Source organism: Papaver somniferum, chromosome 5 (assembly GCF_003573695.1).
Source record: "Papaver somniferum cultivar HN1 chromosome 5, ASM357369v1, whole genome shotgun sequence".
Taxonomy (NCBI): domain Eukaryota; kingdom Viridiplantae; phylum Streptophyta; class Magnoliopsida; order Ranunculales; family Papaveraceae; genus Papaver; species Papaver somniferum.
In genome coordinates, this window is record NC_039362.1 from 185,979,348 (window position 1) to 186,004,329 (window position 24,982).

The window sequence follows — 24,982 nt, forward strand, 5'->3', positions numbered from 1 at the left end:
ACCTCCCCTGGTACTTTCGTAAGCAAACGACCTCCTTAAAAATTCACATTACATTCACAACTAACGCTTCCAAAAAAAAAAAATGAGTTCCCACCCGGAGGCCTCCCCAAAGGAGCCTCAGAGCAACTGCAGTGGTGTGAGTATAACCAAAGATGAAAGAGGAAAAAAAAAACCAGACGTGCACTATACGTCCGCCTGGTGTGGACGTGGACTATACGTCCGCCTGGTGGTGGGGCGTGGATTATATAAACGCCCAACTATATCTGGGTTTAGTCTTGGTCGTCAACCAAATTTAGTCTGGGTTTTAGTCTTTGATCAAATTTTGATCGATGTTCCGTCCCACTAGGCCTATCCAATGGACCAAATATTTGGGTTTAGTCGTCCATTGTGGACGCTCTCAACCGACAGAAATTCTACTTATTTCCAGTCCCAAAAAAAAAGAAGAATAGGAACGTGCAGAATCTCTGCTTATTTTACTAGTTTTAATATGATACATATCACCATGTTCTACAATTTCAAACCTTATTAAAAGATTGAAATGAACAAATAACTTTTACCTTTTTGCACATTTTACCTGATGATATACCAGAACAAGCAACATTATCACTTATCAGACCCACAGATACAATCTCCCGAAACCATAAGCACAAATATGTGTCTTCTGCCTACCTACATATATCATGATTTATCGTGCATTGCATGACACAGGATATGAAAGATCTAAGTTCGTGGCGCGAGCGTTCTTGTGCGATTTACACTTGGTTTGCCATGTATGTATAATATTGGTGCTTGTACTCCTAGGTTAACTTGTGAATGGTTTTCATGTCGACAGCTTCTTGAAGTGTACCTTGTTCAACTTGGTCCCACCATTTGAATAAGAAATTGTCGACAACTAGTCTGAACCAAGGGGATAGCTTTACTTCACCTGCATCAGCCTTCTTTACTAGATCTTTCAGTTCTTCACGATTTACATACTTAACATCAGCAACTTCGTCAGGGTTTGGGTGCATTTTCACATCTCTGACAATGAAGAGTAGATAATCCACTGCATCAACAAGAAATCAGAGAGTCAGAATGAAGCTGCAACGCGGACCACAAACACACTAGTATACTGTTAACCAAGGTCATTGAAAACATCCCGAGTCAGTAAACTTCTTGCTCTTGTTTATGCTGACCCTTGGCCACAAGTTAGTCACCATGGATAGGTGCTTTGGGTGTCTACATTTGATTCAGACCAATTTAGAGAACAGACATAATTCTCACTTCTGTGCAGTGACACAGATCTAAATATATGGGTTCTCTGATTTGAAATGCACATATCTAAAAAACAGCATAGAGAAAAGCCAAGTCATTTATCTAAGTTAGTAATTCTTACATTCATGCTCCCCCCACTTGCCATCTGATGGAGCCTTGTACAGAATTCGACCTAGAGGTGTGAACTCATCGACAGGCACGTCTTCTGCAGGAATACCCAATTCATCTAACAGCTTCCTTTGTGCAGCGTTCCTAACCCCTGTAAAAGAAACACGAACCAAAATTAATCAGAAATCAGCCTAAGGATATTACTTTAACACAAGATACATACCTAAGTAGTTCTCTTCTATAAGCTCAGATTCTCGATAAAGGGGGTGGCTGCAGCACGCATTTGTCCAAACCAAGGGGAAGGTTACCTTCGTAGCAGATCGTTGCTGGCCAAGGAATAGAGAGACTTATGTCATCATAAGCATTCAAAATCACTTCCCAATAACAAAAATAACATAACTTAGCTCCACACACATTTAAGTTAAATACTAAATTTACAACCATCAGGGAGCTGTCTGAGACCACTTATTTTATGTTATAGTGTCGTGTCTGTTTTTCACCTAGGGTAGTGACGTACTGGTTACCTTCTTTTGTGAAACTAAACTACAGTATTCTGTAATTTTCTGCTTGTGGCATTCCCTGGCACAATAAGTTTAGGTTTTGGACTGACCTTTGCTTTAGGCCGAAGCTATGATACTATAACTTCATTTGTTAATGCTGATATGAATAAAAGAGGGTGAGTTTTCTTCAACTCAATGAATGAAAGAGGGTGAGTTTTCTTAAACCCATCTTACTTGGTCTTTTATTCTTATTACTTGACACCATTGTTTATGGGAGGTGGCTCTTTACCCACATTCTGGTACAGAACAAAGTCCAGATAAGTCTAGTCCCACTTCATTAAGACGGTACTAGATGATTTAAGAGAGTCAAATGACCCAGGTGCTGACTCGGGCTCTTTGGTTGTCTTTGCTTAAGTATATAACAGGCCCTCTTTCAATATATCTGTCTTTTCTCAGTAATAATTCCACTGTGAACTTACTAAGACCAGAAGGAAAATATAATCTTATTAAAATAGTTTAAAGGTTAAGTTGATCCTGCCAATAAATTTGACATACCTGAAGTAGCAACTCATATTTGGGGTTGAATAGGAAAACACTGAAAGCTCTATGCAGCAGATTTTCGGATTCTATCTTTTCCATTAAATGGCCTGCACAATATGGAAACAGTTAGGCACTGATCTGTAGTCTGCTAAACAGAAAGATATATAATGTGAGACTTTATATTTATGACGTTGACAGAAGTTACAGGGAGTTTGAGAAGAAATTTATATTGGAAAAATGAATAACTGGTTGTATGCCTTGAACAAATGGGAAACGAAGGGTGCAAAATTAATTCCAAATTCATGGTATGCCCTTGTTCCACATTCTAAGCTGTAAGGATTTATTTCTAGACTATGTATTAATCTTAAACAACATTTCACAGGTCACCTGAGTGCACGTGCACACCAATTTAGCATGTAAGCTGTAACTTTAAAGAAATTTTAAAGCTGTGATATATAAAAGTAATACTATCACTTACAGTTGTATTTAGAATCATGGCCAACAACATTGTCATTCTCATCCACTAAAATACATCTGCCAAGAAGACGATAAATGGTAAGACTAAAAAATGTTTGCAACCATACCAGTTCTTAAGCAGAAAAAATGTAGAAAAATAATTAGTAAGAAGGGATCCGTAGATACCACAAGAACTACAAAAATGACAACAAGTACTGAGAACTATACCAAAGTACCAAAACCAACTATCCTTATAGTTTGCCAAATCTGTTTTTATCCTAAAAACTTGAGCGAACAATGAAAGAGATTCCATTGTCTTTTTCTGCAAAAAATCTTTTTCATTGCCCAATGGAATCTGATCTTTGTTTGCAGCAAGAGCTTGTTGAGAAGCTTCTCCCGCAGGACCTTTAATGTTCTTGGAACATCTTAAGTTTTCTCTCCAACAGGATCCACACAAAGAAACCATGTTCCCTTAACTCCCTGAAATACACTTATGAATTTTATAGGTGGTAAGAACATTTATTGCGCTTCACCTACAAAAATCAGAAAACTAAATTCACATCCTCCATGAAAATTACAGGGTTTGAAAACAATTATACATTAATCAGTAACAAGATCATACATAATTATTACATGTAACTTGATTGCATCAACATCTACCTTGCTAATGGAAATCAATTAAGATGGTCAGCAAACAAGGTAGATGGCAAGATAGATGTTAATGCAACCAAGGTATGTGTAATAGTTATGCATGATCCTGTTATTGATTAGTGTATAATTGTTTCTAACTTTTATAATTATCATCGAAAATCTAAACTTAGTTTTCTAATTTAAACTTAGTTTTCTAATTTTTGTAGGTGAAGCGCAAAAACTATTTTTAACACCTATCAAATTTCATGTCAGCTAAAACTATATTTCAGGGAGTTAATGGATCGTGATTCCTTTATGTGGATGTTGTTTGGGAAAAACTGAAGATGTTTCAAAGAAACATTAAGATCATGTGGGACGAGCTTCTCAACAAGTTCTTGTTGCAAACAAAGTCAGAGTCAATTGGAGAAGATTTTTGTAGAAAAATGGAGAGCATGGGTGGTAACCAAGTCAGAGTCTCGCACTAAAAACATCAACATCAAAATTCTATTAACCTACCTAGACCCTCATCCTCCTCCATCATTTCCAATCACTCTATACCACACCTACTGCACACACAAGGCATCAAAATTCATTCAGAAGCATCAACCCCCTAACAATTTGATCATCTTACACAAGAAAACAACAATCTTAGATTTATTAATCTGCCATATGAATTATGCACAACAAGCAGCACAAATCGAAGATCCCGAATAATCGAATTCATATCACACTGCCAATATGAATAATACGAACAAGTAACAATCGATTATCAACTAATTTCATCTCAGCTAAACCTAATTCATTAATTTTGGGACAGATTCTGGAAAAAAAATACAGAAATAAAAACTTACTCATCCTCGAACATAAGACGTCGCTGAACAGCATCCATAGAAGAATCGGAGACATCAGCCATGGTATTATTAACAGCAGACGATGATGATGAGAAGGCACGGAAAATACTCCGATTCAGACCGATTCCAGAGTTGTAACACGGAATGGTAGTTGCAGAGATCGGAAACGAAGTGGTTTTAATGAGAGAAGAAGAAGGAGAATTGAAGAGAAACCGATTACACGGTTTTAAGGGTGCCGTTGATTTTGCAATTAATTTGGTGGTGGTGGCGAAGATTACTGTATTGATTGCTGCGGACATTTATAAACAACTTAAATCAGGGTTTCCCAAATTCGTCTATTTTCGGGATTTTCTAAAGTTGGAGCTGGATTTAATCTCAACGATTGATCAATAGAAGATTCTGGGGTTTAGAGTTGGGACTTGGGAGTTTTTATTGTGTATTTGGTGTGGCACTCGTGTTTTTGGACCAAATACATTTTGGGGGGATTTTATTGATCCGAGCAAAATCTTCTTTTATTTTTTTTTTATCTTTTTTTGGTGGTATAGAAAAATTAGAAAATTCCCATAAAAAATCTAGTTAATTTTCTCGATAAATCTTTAATTCATACTTGTTAATCAAGATATATTGATGTACCATCTACAGATTAATCTGGATGAATGAATGTTTGATCAATGAGTAATTTTGACGTGCAATTAGAACAAAAACCTTGCTAATTGTGAAAATTGAGTTCTTAAAACCTATGCAAAGACAAATCTATATTATAAGGGACAATGGTATTTTCCCATTTGGACGGATATCTACATTTTGATTATATAAAGAAGGTCAGGATTTATCTAAGAAATTGGCCAAGTTTGTAGTTTTTTCTCTGCATGACAACTGAGAAAACATATAACTAGGTGCGGCAAGCTCTAAAACGAAAACCGTCATGGTAACATACTTCCCCAAATTTAGATGTCATTAATGCGCAGCATACCTGTTACGTTTTCTAGGCATGAGTTGTGATGGCATCAGCTACAACTGGATCTAAAATTGATATATCACCGCGGTTGTGTCTGGGAATTGATGGAGTTGAAGTTATCTTTTCTTCTTCTTCTTTATTTTCTTTGTTCCATGTTGTAATTGAAGATGTCATTTCTTCTTCTTCTGATTGAATCCCAGGTACGAAACTCTCGCTCATTTTGATTTTATGAAATTTAAGCTCAGTTTTTTTCCCCTCCTAATTATGGTTTTACTAATTTGGATTATCTGCGATTAAGATTTTAATTTATTTCTCTCAAATTTGGTTTTACCCATTTAGGCCATCTGAAATTAGGGTTTCTATTTCTTTCTCCCAATTAGTTAAACTCCCTTTTCTCTCAAACAGGTTCGACATTATTTCACTGTTAGATGTCTGGATTGTGGTGTGGTTCATTATGTTCGATATTTCTTTGGTTTAGTTATACTCTGTTAATTTTGTGAGTGGTAGTCCCTAAATCTTCATCTTTAGGTGCGCATTAGAACCGTCCAGTTCACAATGCTAGAGCAGGCGAGATGGCTATTGCATCAAAATATTTCCACGGAAGACTTCAGGTATGCAATGTTTAATACTTAGATATGCTTTTTCTTAACGGTTTATGTGTTGCTAAGATCTGAGCAACCTGATTGAGGGAATAATTTTAATTTTTAATCTTCTTATTGTCAGGTTGACATTTTTCAATACTAAATTTCTTTGGTGGCCCATAATCTGCCATATAACCAGAATCTGTCCTTTCCGTTTCTGTACCCAAAGGCATAATGTGTAGAATTTGTGCACTTCCTTTACCCTTTATCATGGACTAACAGATGATGTTGGTCGGCAAGATTTCTGTTATTGCATGAACCATAGGGGAATCTACAATCTTGCTACTGAACAAAGATACTAGCGAATTCCTATGGGTGTTAACTGAACTTGACACCAGACGGAACGAAAATTTGTTGTAATGAGAAGCAAGTGCTGCACAGAGGTGCAACTTTTCCCGCCAGAATTAACAAACGCTTTCTTATTTTTGTTATTGAGATCTTAGCCTCTGTAATGATTCAATTACAAAGACTTTACTCAGTCTTTACGCCATATATTGAGTTGTGGGTGGTCGCTACGAAGTTATGACGCTTACATTAGACTCTACGTATGCTGCACTACGTTAATCATACCCGGACATTTGCGAAGAAGTTATTCAGCTTTTACAAACACATCATTAACGGCTTCCAGGTATACAATGCAACTTCCCAAAAAAATTGTGCATATGAACATAACATGATCTTTATTTCCCAAATATATAATGAATTTTGTAATTTATCTCATGCAACCCTCCCGTCGTTTTGGTTCATTGTGTAACTGCTTGAATTTTGTTTACCCCAAATTTCTATGAGAATAGCTTCTTCCACAAATTTTTGGATTGACAAGTGTTTGTAGTCATTTCTGTTATCTAAACTTAGATTTCCTCATTTCAGCGTTTGTAAACCCTCAATCATCACCTATAATTGCCAACATGTATGTTTCTAGGTTGTCGTTAAGAAATTATTAGGTTGTAACCATGTATGTTTGTAGGCTGTAAAATCTCTCACGTTGGGCATGAGACACATGACTCTTACCAGCCAACATATATGTTTTTAGGATGTAATATGATAGTTGGCATCTGCATCATGTTGTTGTCTAACCAGGAAAAGAGTTTTTTTTTTTTTTTTTGAGACACTGAACTAATCAGTAGTGTTTTTTTTCTTCTTTTGTCATTGTTTTAAAAGACTGCAAGATTATTCAATATGTAATGCAGAAACAAATCAATGCTTCAAGATTTATACTGCAATATCTTCATAGTAATTTGGTCAAATCAAATTTTATTTTTTTGTCCTGCTTCTTAAGTGTTTATATGCATCGTTGTTGTCTAACCACAAAGCAGCTACAGACCCATGAGTGGGGTAATTATCTTGGATCTATCCCTGCCACAAAGAGAGTTTTTTTTCTTGAGCCACTGAACTAATTGGTGGTTTTTTTTTTTTGAAGTCATTTGGTACACAGACAACAAAATGTACTGGGAATTTGACGATCGTGAAAGGGATAGAAAAAGAGGCTGCGGAGGTGGGAGCAACTTTTACAGGCATCGAATCACCCAGCTGCACTGAGTGATGCTAGAGAACTTGGCCAATTTCTTAAATAAATCCTGACCTTCTTTATATAACCAAAATGTAGATATCCGTCCAAATGGGAAAACACCATTATCCCTTATAATATAGATTTGGTCTTTGCATAGGTTTTAAGAACTCAATTTTCACAATTAGCAAGATTTTTGTAATATTGACTCAGTGCAGCTGGGTGATTCGATGCCTGTAAAAGTTGTTCCCACCTCCGCAGCCTCTTTTTTCTATCCCTTTCACGATCGTCAAATTCTCAGTACATTTTGCCATCTGTGTACCAAATGACTTCAAAAAAAAAAAACCACCAATTAGTTCAGTGGCTCAAGAAAAAAAAAACTCTTTTTGTGGCAGGGATAGATCCAAGATAATTACCCCCACTCATGGGTCTGTAGCTTCTTTTTGGTTAGACAACAACGATGCATATAAACACTTAAGAAGCAGGACAAAAAAAGAAAATTTGATTTGACCAAATTACTATGAAGATATTGGAGTATAAATCTTGAAGCATTGATTTGTTTCTGCATTACATATTGAATAATCTTGCAGTCTTTCAAAGAAATGACAAAAGAAGAAAAAAAAACACTACTGATTAGTTCAGTGTCTCAAAAAAAAAAAAAAATCTTTTTCTGGTTAGACAACAACAAGATGCAGATGCCAACTCTCATATTACATCCTAAAAACATATATGTTGGCTGGTAAGAGTAATGCGTCTCATGCCCAACGTGAGAGATTTTACAGCCTACAAACATACATGGTTACAACCTAATAATTTCTTAACGACAACCTAGAAACATACATGTTGGCAACTATAGGTGATGATTGAGGGTTTACAGACGCTGAAATGAGGAAATCTAAGTTTAGATAACAGAAATGACTACAAACACTTATCAATCCAAAAATTTGTGGAAGAAGCTATTCTCATAGAAATTTAGGGTAAACAAAATTCAAGCAGTTACACAATGAACCAAAACGACGGGAGGGTTGCATGAGACAAATTACAAAATTCATTATATATTTGGGAAATAAAGATCATGTTATGTTCATACGCACAAATTTTTTGGGAAGTTGCATTGTATACCTGGAAGCCGTCGATGATGTGTTTGTAAAAGCTGAATAACTTCTTCGCAAATGTCCGGCTACGATTAACATAGTGCAGCATCCGTAGAGTCTAATGTAAGCGTCATAACTTCGTAGCGACCACCCACAGCTCAATATATGGCGTAAAGACTGAGTAAAGTCTTTGTAATTGAATCATTACAGAGGCTAAGATCTCAATAAAAAAAATAAGAAAGCGTTTGTTAATTCTGGCAGGAAAAGTTGCACCTCTGTGCAGCACTTGCTTCTCATTACAACAAATTTTCGTTCCGTCTGGTGTCAAGTCTAGTGAACACCCATGGGAATTCGCTAGTGTCTTTGTTCAGTAGCAAGATTATATATTCCCCTATGGGTCATGCAATAACACAAATGTTGCCGACCAACATCATTTGTTAGTCCATGATAAAGGGTAAAGGAAGTGCACAAATTCTACACATTATGCCTTTGGGTACAGAAACGGAAAGGACAGATTCTGGTTATATGGCAGATTATGGGCCACCAAAGAAATTTAGTATTGAAAAATGTCAACCTGACAATAAGAAGATTAAAAATTAAAATTATTCCCTCAATCAGGTTGCTCAGATCTTAGCAACACATAAACCGTTAAGAAAAAGCATATCTAAGTATTAAACATTGCATACCTGAAGTCTTCCGTGGAAATATTTTGATGCAATAGCCATCTCGCCTGCTCTAGCATTGTGAACTGGACGGTTCTAATGCGCACCTAAAGATGAAGATTTAGGGACTACCACTCACAAAATTAACAGAGTATAACTAAACCAAAGAAATATCGAACATAATGAACCACACCACAATCCAGACATCTAACAGTGAAATAATGTCGAACCTGTTTCAGAGAAAAGGGAGTTTAACTAATTGGGAGAAAGAAATAGAAACCCTAATTTCAGATGGCCTAAATGGGTAAAACCAAATTTGAGAGAAATAAATTAAAATCTTAATCGCAGATAATCCAAATTAGTAAAACCATAATTAGGAGGGGAAAAAACTGAGATACACGATTTAAATAACGGAAAATCCAATATTTTAAAAGTGTATCTAGAATGACTGGGAAAGTGGAAACAAGACCAGATATAATTTGATCATTATGATAAAATCTTTCTGTTAAAATCCTTCAATTTTTAGTCTAATAACCTATGGGAATTCCTTTTTGCACCTGCTCACTAATATTGATTGGATTCTCTTATATTGGATTCATGGAGTACCCTATCTTGCATGAGTTGGCGGAGACTAGACGAGAGAGTCGGAATAGATCGACACATCGCCAACGGTACTGAGCCGCCTAAACTGAAGGTCATAAGAGTCGCTGCTTTGTGGTCCCCTGCGCCTACAAAGTCATTTCCGAGCTTAAATTTCATAAAATCAAAATGAGCGAGAGATTCATACCTGGGATTCAATCAGAAGAAGAAGAAATGACATCTTCAATTACAACGTGGAACAAAGAAAATAAAGAAGAAGAAGAAGAAAAGATAACTTCAACTCCATCAATTCCCAGACACAACCGCGGTGATATATCAATAAGAAACCTTTGAAATTCGAAGTTACAATGAGTTTCAGATCGAAAATAAGAGAATACAAAGTAACAAGAACATACCGTAAAAGTAAAATACCGAGAAATCCGACAAGAGAAAGAACATGATTACTGGAGGAAGAAAAATGTAAGTGTGAATAAGATCCGATCAAATCGGAGGAAAGATGGGTTTTCTCGGAATTAAATTCCAACAATTTAGTTTGTTTTTCTTCTTCAGAAAGATATGCTCCCAAAATAGGAGTGATTTGCTCAAATATCTTATAACTAGTAATGAGGCTTCCGTCCTCAAAGAAATCAACGATGAAGCAGATTTCGTGGCCGCATAAGTTGATGATGAAGATGTCGTCGTCGGAGACTACAAAGATGAATATTTCTTCGTCGGAGAGCATCATTGTTGATCTTAAAACCAAACCCAATAATCAAGAATTACCATTAAAGCGAAGATAAACCTCAAAAGAGTAGATAAAACATCATAATAATGTAGATCAAGGTTGTGAAATCGTGAATTGCGGAGCGAATCGTTTTTCCATTTTAAGAATCGAACTTATGTTAAATCGTGAATCGAACATTCATGATTGATTGTTGAACCGTTATATGTATGCTATAAATTTCACCGAACTAAATGAAACAGTCTTATAAGTCTTGATTTTTGATGTGTAAGTCTTGTTATATATATACGTCGAATAATAACAGCAACAACGAGTCGGTACGATGGTAAAGGGTGCACTATCATGAGCTTGAGGGCTCAAGTTCAAAACACCATAATTCAATTTGAAATCGCAAACTTTTTCAATAATATTAAATTATATTTTCTGTAGGAATTTCAGCCTGATAATTCAATTTGAAATCGCAAACTTTTTCTATAATATTAAATTATATTTTCTGTAGGAGTTTCAGGCTGACATGGCCAAGATCACAAGTCAAAATTGGTTAAAGTATGAGGGCTCAAGTTCGAATCTATACAACACAAACTTTTCCGTAGCATTAAATCACATTTTCTGTAGGAGTTTCAGTGACTTGGTCAAAATCGTAAGTCAAAATTGGTCAAAACATGATTAGAGTCTAAAGGAGGTGGATGTTTATTAAATTTGGATGAAATTTTGACGACCAACCTTTTTTTATATAATTTTTTTAGAATTATTTTAACTTTTTAAAATATATTGCTTGGGACCCTACCAGTTCTGCATGATAGAGATGATAACATTACTTTCTCCATGGACTCTGGATACACCACCAAGAGAGATTTAATTGGTAAATGCAACACCTTTATGCAGCTACCACTATTCCTCTTTATCTGGAGAAAGCTTGAACCTCCTAAAGCCCAAATTTTATTTGCTTTGCAATGCACAATGCAAGTCCCTAGGTTGACAACCTGATAAAAGTGGTGGCCAAATCTCAATCACTATGCAGTTTCTGTCATGGTGAAGTAGAGACTGAGAACCATATTCCCATATACTATGCTTTCTCGAAGAACATATATAACTACTTTATTTCAAGAATGGATGCTTGATAAATTCACATAAATAGTGTCAAACAACAGTTTGAGGATTATGAGGCTAATCAAAGGAAGAAGGTTGCGAAAACGTCTTAGCTAATATTACCTTTGGAGATTTCTTAGAAAATCTGGATGGATAAGAAGGCATGTGATAGTCTAAAAAAAGGGATGGACCAGAGACATGATCATTCTAGAGATCAAAAGGTTTATTTTTCAATGGGGTACGATTCATCGATGGTTCAGATGTGTCAATTTCGGCAATCTTATTTCAAACTATAGGAGGAGGTTGTTAACAGAAGTAACTACAGTAAAACATCTATAAATAATATAGGCTTGGGACCACCCAAATCCTATTATTTTAAGGAGATATTACTTAACCGATAAAATAATAATTTTTATACATTAATTTTTATTTAAATAGATAAAGAACATTACATTAACTAGTTGGAAGCCTAAAAAAAGCTCCAACAACGTACTACTACATTAATGGAACATGTTGCCGTATTAGCCTACCACCGAGCTTCATGGTTAATCTACATTAATTTTTATTTTTATACATATATTCATAATATATAAATTTAAAGAATAATTCTTAGTTAAAAAATTTCTTTGGAAAAGACGAGAATTTCCATATTAAAAAAATAAAAATAAAGTATCTTAGGATAAATACTGAAATAGATTTTTAAAAGTGGAAAATATAGAAAAAGATAAAAAAAATTAACGGAAATATTTTTAGATCGGCGTGCATTTGTTTTTAAAGTAATAAATATTATTAATTTCCATGAAAAAGAATTTATACATGAATTTTTGTATTTGATATACAATTTACAATTCAATTTGGTCACAAACAATACAAGCTTCTAAATCACCGGGGTGTCTTATTATTTCTTTGATTTGAACTTCAGAGAAAAATAAACCAACACTGAATCATATTTTGAGAAAATTTAATGTGTGAAAATTATTTTTTATTTTCTCATGGAATTATTATTTTATATAATATTTGGGACCTATTAATGTTTAAGGGGAAATGTATTATATTACAATTTTATCGAATTTATTGTTTTAGCATTAAGGGCCCGAGTCTTGGCTGGAAAATTTTATTATTTTAACGAGACTATTATATTATCGAGTATTATTTTAAAATTTTTTTACTGTAATTGCGTTTTCTTTCAGTGATTGGGGATTAGCTATTCGTGGTCTTATTTTTCTTTCTTTTTCTTTTTCCATTTTCTCTTCTAACCAAATTTTAACCCTTTTTTTAAAATAAAAGAAAAACACTAAAAAAAGAACATTTTAACGTAATCACCAATCTTAATGGTTGTGGGTTTTTCTGACTTGTTAGGAATGTTTAATGTTTTTTTCTTTCTTTCTTATGTTGTTTATTGATTGACGTGCACAAAAAAGCCTTGGTGTTATGTGGAATTTCTAGCTTATCAGTTTAATCGCAGTCGTTATTGTACAATAATGATAAAGTCAATGAGTGATGATACCGATGACCCGAGTACGAAACTCGTCGGAATTAAACAGTTATCAGGAGGCTTGTTGTGACATATCGGAAAATTACGCATAGTGCGCCAGGGAGCGCATGCTATAACTCCCCGATGCGCCACTATGATGTTGCTACCCGATCCTTAAAACCCCTCTTTTCGCTAGGAAAATGCACGTTCAGTTTCCTTTGCAAGCTTGCTTAGAAAACATGTTGCCTTGAACTTAGGTTCCACACCGTTCCAACTTATCCTTGTTATGCGAAGGGTTTTAAATTCATAGACGCTAATGCCGATGCATTATTTCATGCATCATTGGCTTTCAAATCCTCCCCAGGCATAATACATGCCTTAGAACTTGCACATAAGTCATTCTAAGCTTATTTTAAGCTTCCGTACTTAGCTTGGAAATTGCGGAAAGCATGCACTGATCTTGATCGTGTCAAGGGTGCATCAATCAGGCTCATGTTGTACTTGGCTTAGGCTTATGCGAGCTCCGCTAACTTGCACACTGATATTGCTTACTTTCATGACCATGCCCAATGTGCAATTGATACATGCATACATCGAACGACTTGATATGAAGTATGAGCATCCAAGTAATGGAATGCGACTCGCCGCATCAAGTATGGACACAATCATATCTTGCATCACATCACCGAGTCAGATGATATTTCGTCGAAATGCATCAAGGTGATGCAATTTAGTTTGCGGCAGGGTATAGTGATGCATACGCATCATATACCCCATTGGTAAGGCTAAGTAGCTATAAATGAGGCTTAAGCATCATTTATGCTCTTCCGTCTAAGCTATGAAGCTTACTTGTGCATACTCCGCATATGCACCTTCAACCAACTACCCTCCCTACATATGTCTTAAAGACATTTCTACAACTTAAAGTTGGGGACCACTTTACTTTCTTGCTTCACTATTCATGGTCGTTTCCATGTACCTCTGAATAACCGAATATGATGGTTGTGTTTCCATATTGCCCATATGCCAATTCTAATATTTAGAGCCATGATGGATGTATGTTATCTCGGCCAGCCTTCTCTGTCTTGATGCATAACTGTGTTGCGATATTTATCATAGACTAAAGACATGCTTAATGCGCTATGGTAGCGTTATTTTTCTCAAGTTCATCCTCCTAACTAGACAGATGCACCATTTGGTGCGAATTTGCGTGTTGCGCCATAGTGGCGCGTTATTGTCTTTAGCCAATGTAACCCACGTAATGCACCATGATGGTGCAATATTGGCTCTTGGACAATATGCCCAACATAGCGCGCCATTTTGGCGCGATATTGGTCTTTGGACAATATTTCTTCGCAATGCATCATACTTATCGCTATATTAGCTCTAGGCTAATATTCCTCTTAACATGCAACATAAACTTTAGATGAAACTTCATCTCAGGCCATGACATCTTTGGGCATGTACCATGCAAAAAAATACGGGATGTCACATTTGTGATAAGAGATGAGGTTCTACGAATTTTATATGGAAGGTCATCGTGATCATTCTTTTCCCATTTTACATGTAATGTACTCGAATTAATGTATTTCACCCGACCCTTGTTTATACCTACGACTGGGTGAAAAACTCAGTGACAAAGCTATTAAGAACTAGGTTCCCCCTTAGAACTGTTTTCCCCCACCATAATATTTTTTTATTTCTCTTGTAGAATCATTGTTAGAGCACTGCTCGGTGGAACCCACCAAGCATTGATATGTCAAGTTTGGTTATCATATTTAGTTCCAAAACTCGAGTCGCTTAATAAGTAAATTAGAGTCAACTTTGTTAGGTTAGGATAGAAATGATAGAAATATTGTGCTCCAGTTATTCACGAAGATTTGAAGATGGATTGAAGACAACAAAGACATTATCCTTCACCTCGAGGTTAGTAACTACAGACTTGACTTGCTCCATTTCTATGTTGTTTCTTTCAAGTCGTGCTATACTGAAAACATAACATGCGAAGATGTATATTGTGCATATTTTATATAATACTATAGTGGATAGACATGACCATAATAGTATGGTCATAGTCTTAAGGAGTGATATTACGAAGTATAACGCTTATCTTTTGAACTTCGTAGTTATGACATCCACATAATCTTGTATATAGTTTTATGGTTATGTGAATGGGTGTATTGTGAAGATTCCATCCTAGGAAATAATGTTTTACATTTGTTTAAATAAAGTGCATTCATGAACTTGCTTCGTGAATCGAAAAGGAAATTAATAGGCTTATTGGTCTGGCTATTCATTGCATATCTTTGGATGACCAATATGTGTGAGTTGTACTACTACTTGTCAAACCCATGATCAGGTAGATCAAGAACATGTTATTACTACTAAAACAGGGAGTAGTTCTTCTGCTTGTTCACATGATCATGATTCAAACCCAGAGAAGAAGAAAGAATCTGCTTATTCAGAGAGAAGAGAGTTAATCTTGAACCAGAACTAGAATCGTTAAGGGATTGTAAATATGAAGATCTGAGGAAAGATATAGAAGCTACGCAACAATGTTATGAAATGGGTGGTGATGAAAATTCTCTGATTCTACATCACTCCTCCTATTTTCAAAAGGTAAGGGGCGATCTTGGAGGGGTGTGTTTTAATGGTAATGCTAGAGGTAATAATCATGTTTCTCATGACATTCCTGCTGATGAAACTCCTGATGGCAGTGAAGATATTTTTTGTAAATTTGATCTTGATGGGTTATCTAAGTATCTTCATTCAAAGGGGGATTATAGTGGTCATGTGGATCCAAATACTGATTACGTTAGGTGTTGGACAATATTCTAAATAATTACATTAAGTGCAGTATTTCATATTCAGATATGTTGGAAATGACTAAGAAGGAGGATAAGAAGAGGAAGACTTCGCGAATAATTAGTAACTTGCAACATGATCATGATTCAAACCTAAAGAAGAAGAAAGGGTCCGCTTATTCCAGAGATATAAGAGCTCATCTTGAACCAAAATTAAAATTGTTAAGGGATTGTAAAGATGAAGTTGAAGGTTTGGAAGAATACATAGAAGCTCAGCAACAATGTCATGAAATGGGTGATGATGAAAATTCTATGATTCAACATCAGTCTCCTTCATTTATAAAGGTGAATGCTGAACTTGATGGATGTAGCCCACACATTTATTAACCATAACCCATTTAAAATAAGTGCTTAAGCTAGCTAAACAGACCTTTATAATCATTCGACATAGCCCAAGAAATTATGTATAATTATAATATATTGCTCATAATATTATGATAATCATTAAAACACTAAATCAACATAAACCAAAAAAAATAAAAAAAAATAAAAAAGTTAATTATCTAAACAAATTTATGTAAGTATTTAATGTTTTTTAAGAATAATCAACACCCTCAATCAATTTTATTATAATCATGATTGAGAAGAAAAAAAAACATCATCTTATAGCTTTTATCTTTTTATATATTATGTTTATGGATTTTTAGGAGAATGGTCCTGGGAAAAGAATCAAAACCTTAAAAGATTCCATATTACATTGTTGTGGAAATTTTTTAAGAGTACAATTAGAACATACCCCACGATAAACTTTTTTAGGAAGAAGATTTAGGTTTAATTGTTATCAAAAAACCAAAACTTATTTAGTTTTTCATTTTAATTTTTGGCTTTTCATTTTCACTTAAATTTTTTGGGCTATGGTTAATAAAAATGTGGGCTACATTTAGTAGAGGTAAAAAATAATAGAGTCATGTGTTTTTTTGATATTACTAATTTCAATGTCGGAAGAAGCTATATAAGCTTTTAGATATCAGAAAAAGAAGAAACTAGCTCCATCTTAGAATTTAGCCTTCATCTTTGTATTTCTCCATTGTTATATGTAAACGTAGCTTGAATCCACTGTGAGTGCCAGATACGTTCATTATAAAGATTTAAGAAGATCACATTAAGTTTCAAAGTGGTAAATAATGTATTATTAATGTTTAGGTTGGCCAAAATGACTTAGACTTTGTGTTATTATCATTAGGAGGGTGTAACTGTGAGATTTTCCGCAACTACATCAAATATATAGAACGGATCCAGCTGGTTTCCGAACAAACTGAGTAGGGCTACTCAATACCCTGTATCTGTCACGAAAATCACCGTTCAACGTACCCCTACTTGTCGTATGTACTCCTCCAGTCTAGTAATGCTCCTGTTAATTTGTCCTGAGAACCTTTTAACAAGCACTTTTTAAGATATATGGCTCACTATTATGATGCTATTTTTGCCCAGCCTCATGTATTCATGTTGCAGCATTGGCATCGAACCCAGTCAAGGGAGACTATCAGAACTATGATATACCGAAAATATTTTTTACGCCAAGTTTTACCTGCTTTTGCTCTGCAACTTGAGACCATTTCACCATTTGCTTGAATTAGTTACTGCATCATGAGTAAATGCCATTTAGACCTTAGTTCAGATAAAATATGAGTTTTCAAGATAATATCTAGATTTGTAAACTTAGTTTGAACCACCATATCAAAAAACTCATGGTTACCCCATAAAAACTACTTTAGTTAACAACAAAGTTCTGCCCGTCAGAATTTTTCAGGAATATTTCTCTGTTTTGTAAAATATCAAAAAAATACTTTTACAACTCCAAAAATTCTGAAATTTTATGTGGGTAACTATCAGGATGTCTACTATGTTGTGTCAAAAGGGTTCATCGAAATTTCTTCTAGGTTAAGAGATAAACTCGAAACTCTACAGCTGACCAAAAATTCGTTTTTGTTTTTCACTCCACAATTAACATCCATGAATCACAAAGCAACTAACCATTTTTGATTATTACAAATTTTAATGTCTTAAGATTGTTGGGTGCAATAATAAAAAACAAGGAAAAATCAAATAAGCAAAAGTTATTGATACTTAGCTCTTTTATAATGGAAGTGATCGATTTGATGAAACGGACGAGCTCCCCATATCTCCGCAACAACAACAAGGCAAAACTTTGGAAAAACAGAGTGAGTCACGTGTTCAAAACGTTTCCCTTAATACATTAGCGCCTGGATACACTCAAGAGTGATGTTATTATAGCCCTCACAGAAAGGATATCTCCAGGATAAAACACCCTACTACACCTACTACTAGCATATGTAGTAGATGCTCAACTTGAGCTTGGCAACTCCGAAAAAACCATAAAGGAAAATCTGGAACACTTGAGAAAACAATATAAAAAAAAATTTACCTTAGGGGTCCCTCTAAATATAGAGCAACCCTTTTCCCATAGATTTTACAAAAGTAGTGAATTGTTTACATAATTGACAAATACAACTTAAGAAGAAAAACTCCCCTATGTGGGACTAAAAGGTTTATATAGTTTCTTAAAACTACTAAAAATTGGAAACTCCACAATGTAGGACTAATAAGTTTCATTCACAAAAGAAAACAATAAATTATAATTTTTATTAAAACTTTAAAAATTTATTTTTTATTAATCGTTTTCCAACAATCCCCCACATGAATGAAAACTCAATAAAACATGAAAACACAGATAGATCTTGGTAAATCAACATCCCAATATCACGATCCAAACAGACTGATCGTGCAAGTGTTGAAATCATACTAGTCATTTCTACGTCCTCTCCCTCACACAAAAGTATGTTGACCCCAGGGTGATACTATGGATTGCACAAATCATAATAGTATTGAGAGCGTTCATCTTTAGTTCTCACATGGTGAGACTATAGGTATCTTTCACCAAAGTGAAAAAGCATGAACTAGTTAACACTTAGTGACCTTTAGGTCCTAAGTTCCAGTAATACCAAAACCATCAAAACGAAAATCACATAAAAAGTGCAGGAAATACCATTTTAGGCAGAGGTGTCCATGAAGTCTTGAACCTTTGCTTAGTGAGATATTAGCGGAATTACTTGCTAGAGACAGTGAACTATGTCTTGAACTGCTAGCATTTGATGTAATTCGCGATAACAACCACGGGTGATATCTCCAAGGTTGCTGCCAAGCTCGTGTCGTTTTGTCCAATTTGGCCCTGGACATATCCTGTTTCTCAAAATGCTCTAGAGAATCAAAGCTCATACTCTCATAGGAAGCGGCCCACTTCCTCATTCATATAGGTGAGTTTTCATAAAGAGTGTTACTGCTACACCCCACTTCAATCTTAAATTGAAACTATAGAACTCATTAAGACTTCTTAAAAGTCATCCTTCACATGCAGTCACACTATCACGTCTACACTATAGGGAAAGGACACATAATAAAATTCTCTGATAGTGTTTACCTTTACCCACCACAAATTAGTTGTCTCATTCGAAACCTTGATCTTGGGATCTCCAGTCAGCAAGGTTGAGTATCCTTCATGGAAAGTTTAATTTATGAGCATAAGCCCCTTCCGCTCGATGCATTTCTAACTATCTCTTAGGATAAACCTTTCGTCAAAGGTTGCGCGATATTCTTCTTGGACTTTATCCAATCAATGTAAATAACGCCGATTGAGATTAGTTATTTTCAGCTTTATCTATTATAGCTTGGCTAACACAATATATAGATATAGCTGGCACATGCCTGTGCCAGTGAGGAATGTCTTCTAAAAAGCATCTTAGGCACTCGGCCCCCTCTCGTTCTTTATCTAACTCAATACTCTCAAATTCCATAATGAATTGAGCAATATATGTTTGTTTGGAAATCTTCCAAAAACAAAACCTCATGCTAGAGTGAAAACATATCCACTCGTAGACTTAGACTCCTCTGAGTCAATTATCCAGTTTGCATCACAAAGTCCCTCAAGGACAACAAGATACATTTCACAAATCAAATAAAAGGTAATAGAGTATTTTAGGTACCATAATACTCTACTCAATGCATCTGAATGTTATTGCTCTGGACTACAATTATATCTACTTAACTTACTCATAATATAGGCAATGGCTGGACTCTTACAGTTCATTAAATTCATCAGACATCCTATAACTCTTGAGTATTCAAGTTAAGATACTCCATTACCCTTATTTTTCTCGAGTATACAAGAAGAATCGTATGCAGTACATGCAGGCTTACAATCAGACTGATTGTATCTCATAAGTACAAATTCAACATAATGAGAATGACTAAGACTATAAATGTTTTATTATCTTCTAATCCTCATCCCTAAGATTACATCAAAATGGCCTAAGTCTTTCAAGTCAACGTTCTCATTCAGTACATGTTTTTAGTAGAATTAATCACATCTATGTTTGTATCAAGTATAATCATATCATCAACATACAAGCATGCAATCACACATGCATCCTTAACAAGTTACTTGTAAATATACTTGTCAGATTTATTAACTTAAATCCACTACACATTGCCACATGATCAACTTTTCCGTGTCACTGTTTACATGCTTATTTTATAAACCATACAAAGATTTGTTCAACTTACAAACTTTTTCTTCATAACCTTTCACTACAAAGTCCTCAGTTTGGTCTACGTAAATTTCTTTATCTAATTCACGGTTTTAGAAAAGCTGTCTTAACATCCATCTGATGTATCTCTAATTTGTTGATAGCAATAACAATTAGCATCTCAACGGAAGTAAATCTCGTCACAGGTGAATAAGAATCAAGGAAATATACACCTTCTTTTAGTTTATAGCCTTTAGCTACCAAATTAGCCTAATATTTTTTTCCACAGTCTAAATTTTTTTTTTTTAACTCTAAAATTCTGATTTTGGTTTTGATTTTGAGTTAATATAAATGAAATTAATCATTAACATTAAACTTAATTATCATCACTAAACTAGGTTATCAATTATGAGGGTTAATTTGTCATTTCCAGTTGTTTTTTTTTTTTATAAGGGACACTTAAGTTATTATATAATGACCCTTTTGATCCTATTACAATGTCATCCCTCTAATAAACCATGCCGCCTCTAATAAATCATGACGCCCCTATAACATGCTTGATGTTTTTTATTCATAAGAGATTAATCAATTGAGCTACACACTTCCACGTACTTCTACTCCTTTTTGAACCAAATCGGTTTCTAAAGAGCACTTGGGAACCCAGGAGAAGAATCTGGATTTTAGTGATAATTGGCGGGAATAATGTTAAAAAAATCAAGTTGGTGGCAATAATGTTAAAAAATGTCAAACAGTAAAGAAAGGCGTGGTCATCAGATCCTTTGGAGAAGAGATGATTTAAGCTCCAAATGATCAAGCCAATCCCCTCAAAAAAAAAAACACAAAAAAAAAAAATCCAAAAAATCGACTATTAGAAACCATTTTCCGAACATTTCCTCTACACCAGCAACACTAATGTTGACCGATCATTGACCATTGACTTGCTCCAAAAGCAAAATACGGGCATATGCATCAAATAAATGTAACCGCATGTATGATTTACCCTGTAACTTATGAACATGTATTAGTATGCGTTTCACTTAAAAGGATATTAAAATGAGAGTCTAATGAAAAAAAAACGTCGCTTCTAGTTTCTTTTTCAAAATAGAAAAAGGAACACTAATGAAATTTGAGAGAATTTAAAAAACATATATAGTATATACAAGAAGAAGAAGTATATAAAGAGAGGAAAAAAAAAAGAGTTCCAAGAAGATTGTATCTCAATTGAAAATGGAATGCGAGAAGTTAACGTGAGGTGAGAGCATCCACAGTCGGCGAGTATAACCAAAAATTTGGGATGAGATCGTAACACAGTGGGACGGAGTAAAGATCAAATCCCAACCAAAGATCAAATTCCAGACTAAATATGGTCGCGACCAAATATGGTCGCGACCAAATCCCAAATTCTAATATAGTCGGGGTAAATTTAAAGTACGCTTGTTGCTGGGCGTAAATTTAAAGTACGCTTGTTAACGGGTACGCCCGATGAAAATTCAAATTAAATAAAAAAGAAAAAGAATGAGGCGGACTTTTAAAGTCCGCCTGATGAAAGTTACAAAGAATGCGGACTTTTAAAGTCCGCCTGATGAAATTTTACGAAAAAAAAATGGGGCGGACTTTTAAAGTCCGCCTGACGAAATTTTAATCATGTACCGTTGCGTCACAACACGGACTAAACCCAAAATTTGGTCTTTTTTTTGATCTTTGATCTTTGGTTTTGATCGCACCACTGCAGTTGCTCTGAGGCGAGTTAATAATTGATATTTTTCAGAAACATTACAAGAAGAAGAAAGGGCAAAGAACTATCATGATGACCGTCCGAGCAACATCAGTACTATAACTTCATCTTTTGGCACAGACATCCTCGATGACTGTCTAGGTCTTATATTTAAGTGCCTAAAGACTAAAGATGATCACAACTCTTTCGGATTAACGTGTCATCGATGGCTTCATATTCAGAATAACAATATATAATCCTTATGGATTATGGTATAGTAATCCAGCGGGTAAATATCCAAAAATTAGTCCCGAAATAGTTATTTGTTGGTTGTTGATTCGGTTCCAACGCCTCAAAATTTTGTGTCTAGGAAGGTTGCCTAAGATAACGGCTGTTGATACATTAAAGTCACAATCCTTTGGCTCCAATGTGCAAACTCTATGCTTAAATCCCTGCTCTTGTAATTTCCCTTACTATTCAGATATGCAATTGTCTTTAATATTTTCTTGGTTCCCTCGTTTGACATATTTAAGTTTGGGTTCTTCTGGTATTACTGATAAAGGTTTAGAGGCCCTGGAAAAACCTGGTGTGGTGTATCTACATCCGTCGTTTGCTTTCGAATTGTGCAAAACTTAGAAGTTTGCTATACTCACATACTGCGATATTTAAAATTTTTTGTTCATCAGTTTAAAATCATCTGCAACAACTATTAGTTTGCTATTGCTGAGAAACGTTGGATGACTAGATCAGTTTTCTGTTTCAATGAATTCTCAAAGCTTGTCTACTTGTGAAATTCACATTTAACGAACATACCTGTATATCAGGTAGATTCAACGTTCATGTTTCATGGCTGCAGCCGACAATGCTGAGTGTCACCGGCTCACCCAGATCAAATCCTTGAGGGATACGTTGTTGGAAAACGATTAATAAAAAATAATTTGTTAAAGTTTTAATAAAAATTATAATTTATTGTTTTCTTTTGTGAATGAAACTTATTAGTCCCACATTGCGGAGTTTCCAATTTTTAATAGTTTTAAGAAACTATATAAACCTTTTAGTCCCACATAGGGAAGTTTTTCTTCTTAAGTTGTATTTGTCAATTATATAAACAAATTCACTACTTTTGTAAAATCTATGGGAAAGGGTTGATCTATATTTAGAGGGACCCCTAAGGGAAAAAAAAATTTATATTGTTTTCTCAAGTGTTCGAGATTTTCCTTTATGGTTTTTTCGGAGTTGCCAAGCTCAAGTTAAGCATCTACTACATATGCAAGTAGTAGGTGTAGTAGGGTGTTTTATCCTGGAGATATCCTTTCTGTGAGGGCTATAATAACATCACTCTTGAGTGTAGCCGGACGCTAATGTCTTAAGGGCAACGTGTTGAACACGTGACTCACTCTGTTTTTCCAAAGTTTTGCCTTGTTGCTGTTGCGGAGATATGGGGAGCTCGTTTGTTTCATCAAATCGATCACTTTCATTATAAAAGAGCTAAGTATCTATAACTTTTGCTTATTTGATTTTTCCTTGTTTTTTATTATTGCACCCAACAATCTTAAGACATTAAAATTTGTAATAATCGAAAATGGTTGGTTTGTGAATCATGGATGTTAATTGCGGAGTGAAAAACAAAAACGAATTTTTGGTCATCTGTAGAGTTTCGAGTTTATCTCTTAACCTAGAAGGAATTTCGGTGAACCCTTTTGACACAACGTAGTAGACATCCTGATAGTTACCCACATAAAATTTCAGAATTTTTGGAGTTGTAATTTTTTGATATTTTACAAAACATAAAAACGTTCCTGAAAAATTCTGACGGGCAGAATTTTGTTGTTAACTAAAGTAGTTTTTATGGGGTAACCATGAGTTTTTTGATATGGTGGTTCAAACGAAGTTTACAAATCTAGATATTATCTTCAAAACTCGTATTTTATCTGAACTAAGGTTTGTGAGATGTGGTGTATTAGGTGATTGGGAAATTACCGTGTCCGTGGTCAGAGTATAAACGAAGTTTGTGACATGAAATTGAAAAGGAACATGGCTACTAGGCGCATGTGGATGAACACAAGTATTCCAAAGCTTATAAAGGCGAGAACATCAAACACAACTCTAAGCGTAGTCTTCATAAGAAAGATATGTTTCGTAAAACTGAATCCGGCATTACTTTAATTAAGGATGATTGTTATGTTTGTAAAATTACTGGCCATACGGCAGTAAAGTGTAGACAACATAAAACCTTAATAAGTAGAAAGTTAATACTAATTTAGTTGAAACAAATTAGAACGAGTTCATTGACATGATGTCGGAAGTTATTTTAATAACCAATGTGAGAGACTAGTGGGTGGACTCTGGAGCCACTAAATATGTTTGTTGAAACAGAGACTTGTTCACCTCTTATCAGAGGATAAGGGATGTCGATAAACTCTATATGAGTAACTCATCTGCGACAGAGGTTGCATAAAAGGGAAAGGTAGAGCATAAACTCATATCTGTAATATTCTCACACTGAATGAAGTTTTCATGTTCCGAGCATATGCAAGAATATTGTATCTTGTTCTCTTGAAGATGGTAAAAGATTGAAGATCTTAATTAAATGTGGAAAAATTGTTATAACTAAGGGCAGTTATTTTTTAGGCAAAAGTTATATGACTTACGGTCTATATAAGCTTAAAGGAAAGTCTGACGAAGTGAACATAGTTGATTCTTGTGCTTTCTTTTGTGTGTCTTTGAATGTTTTGCATGGTAGACTTGGAACCGTAAAATTATAAGTCAATGCAT

General features: G+C 34.9%; 1 protein-coding gene across 1 annotated transcript; it reads right to left on the bottom strand.

The window, feature by feature from the left end:
* Window positions 1-443: 443 nt before the first annotated feature.
* Window positions 444-4,807, bottom strand: LOC113283948 (isopentenyl-diphosphate Delta-isomerase I-like). The gene is made up of 6 exons (XM_026533324.1): window positions 4,340-4,807; window positions 2,881-2,936; window positions 2,418-2,509; window positions 1,586-1,688; window positions 1,376-1,513; window positions 444-1,045 (listed from the first exon to the last, which is right to left on the bottom strand). Exons 1-6 carry the CDS (start codon window positions 4,636-4,638, stop codon window positions 798-800), a joined length of 936 nt encoding a protein of 311 aa, XP_026389109.1. The 5' UTR covers window positions 4,639-4,807; the 3' UTR covers window positions 444-797.
* Window positions 4,808-24,982: the final 20,175 nt, after the last annotated feature.

Excerpts from the sequence above, each read along its gene's own strand:
- LOC113283948 (XM_026533324.1), bottom strand. The coding sequence starts at position 4,638 with ATGTCCGCAGCAATCAATACAGTAATCTTCGCCACCACCACCAAATTA. Across the intron at positions 2,937-4,339 it reads CGTCTTATGTTCGAGGATGA|ATGTATTTTAGTGGATGAGA; the intron begins GTAAGTTTTTAT and ends TCTTCTTGGCAG. Across the intron at positions 1,514-1,585 it reads TATAGAAGAGAACTACTTAG|GGGTTAGGAACGCTGCACAA; the intron begins GTATGTATCTTG and ends TTTCTTTTACAG.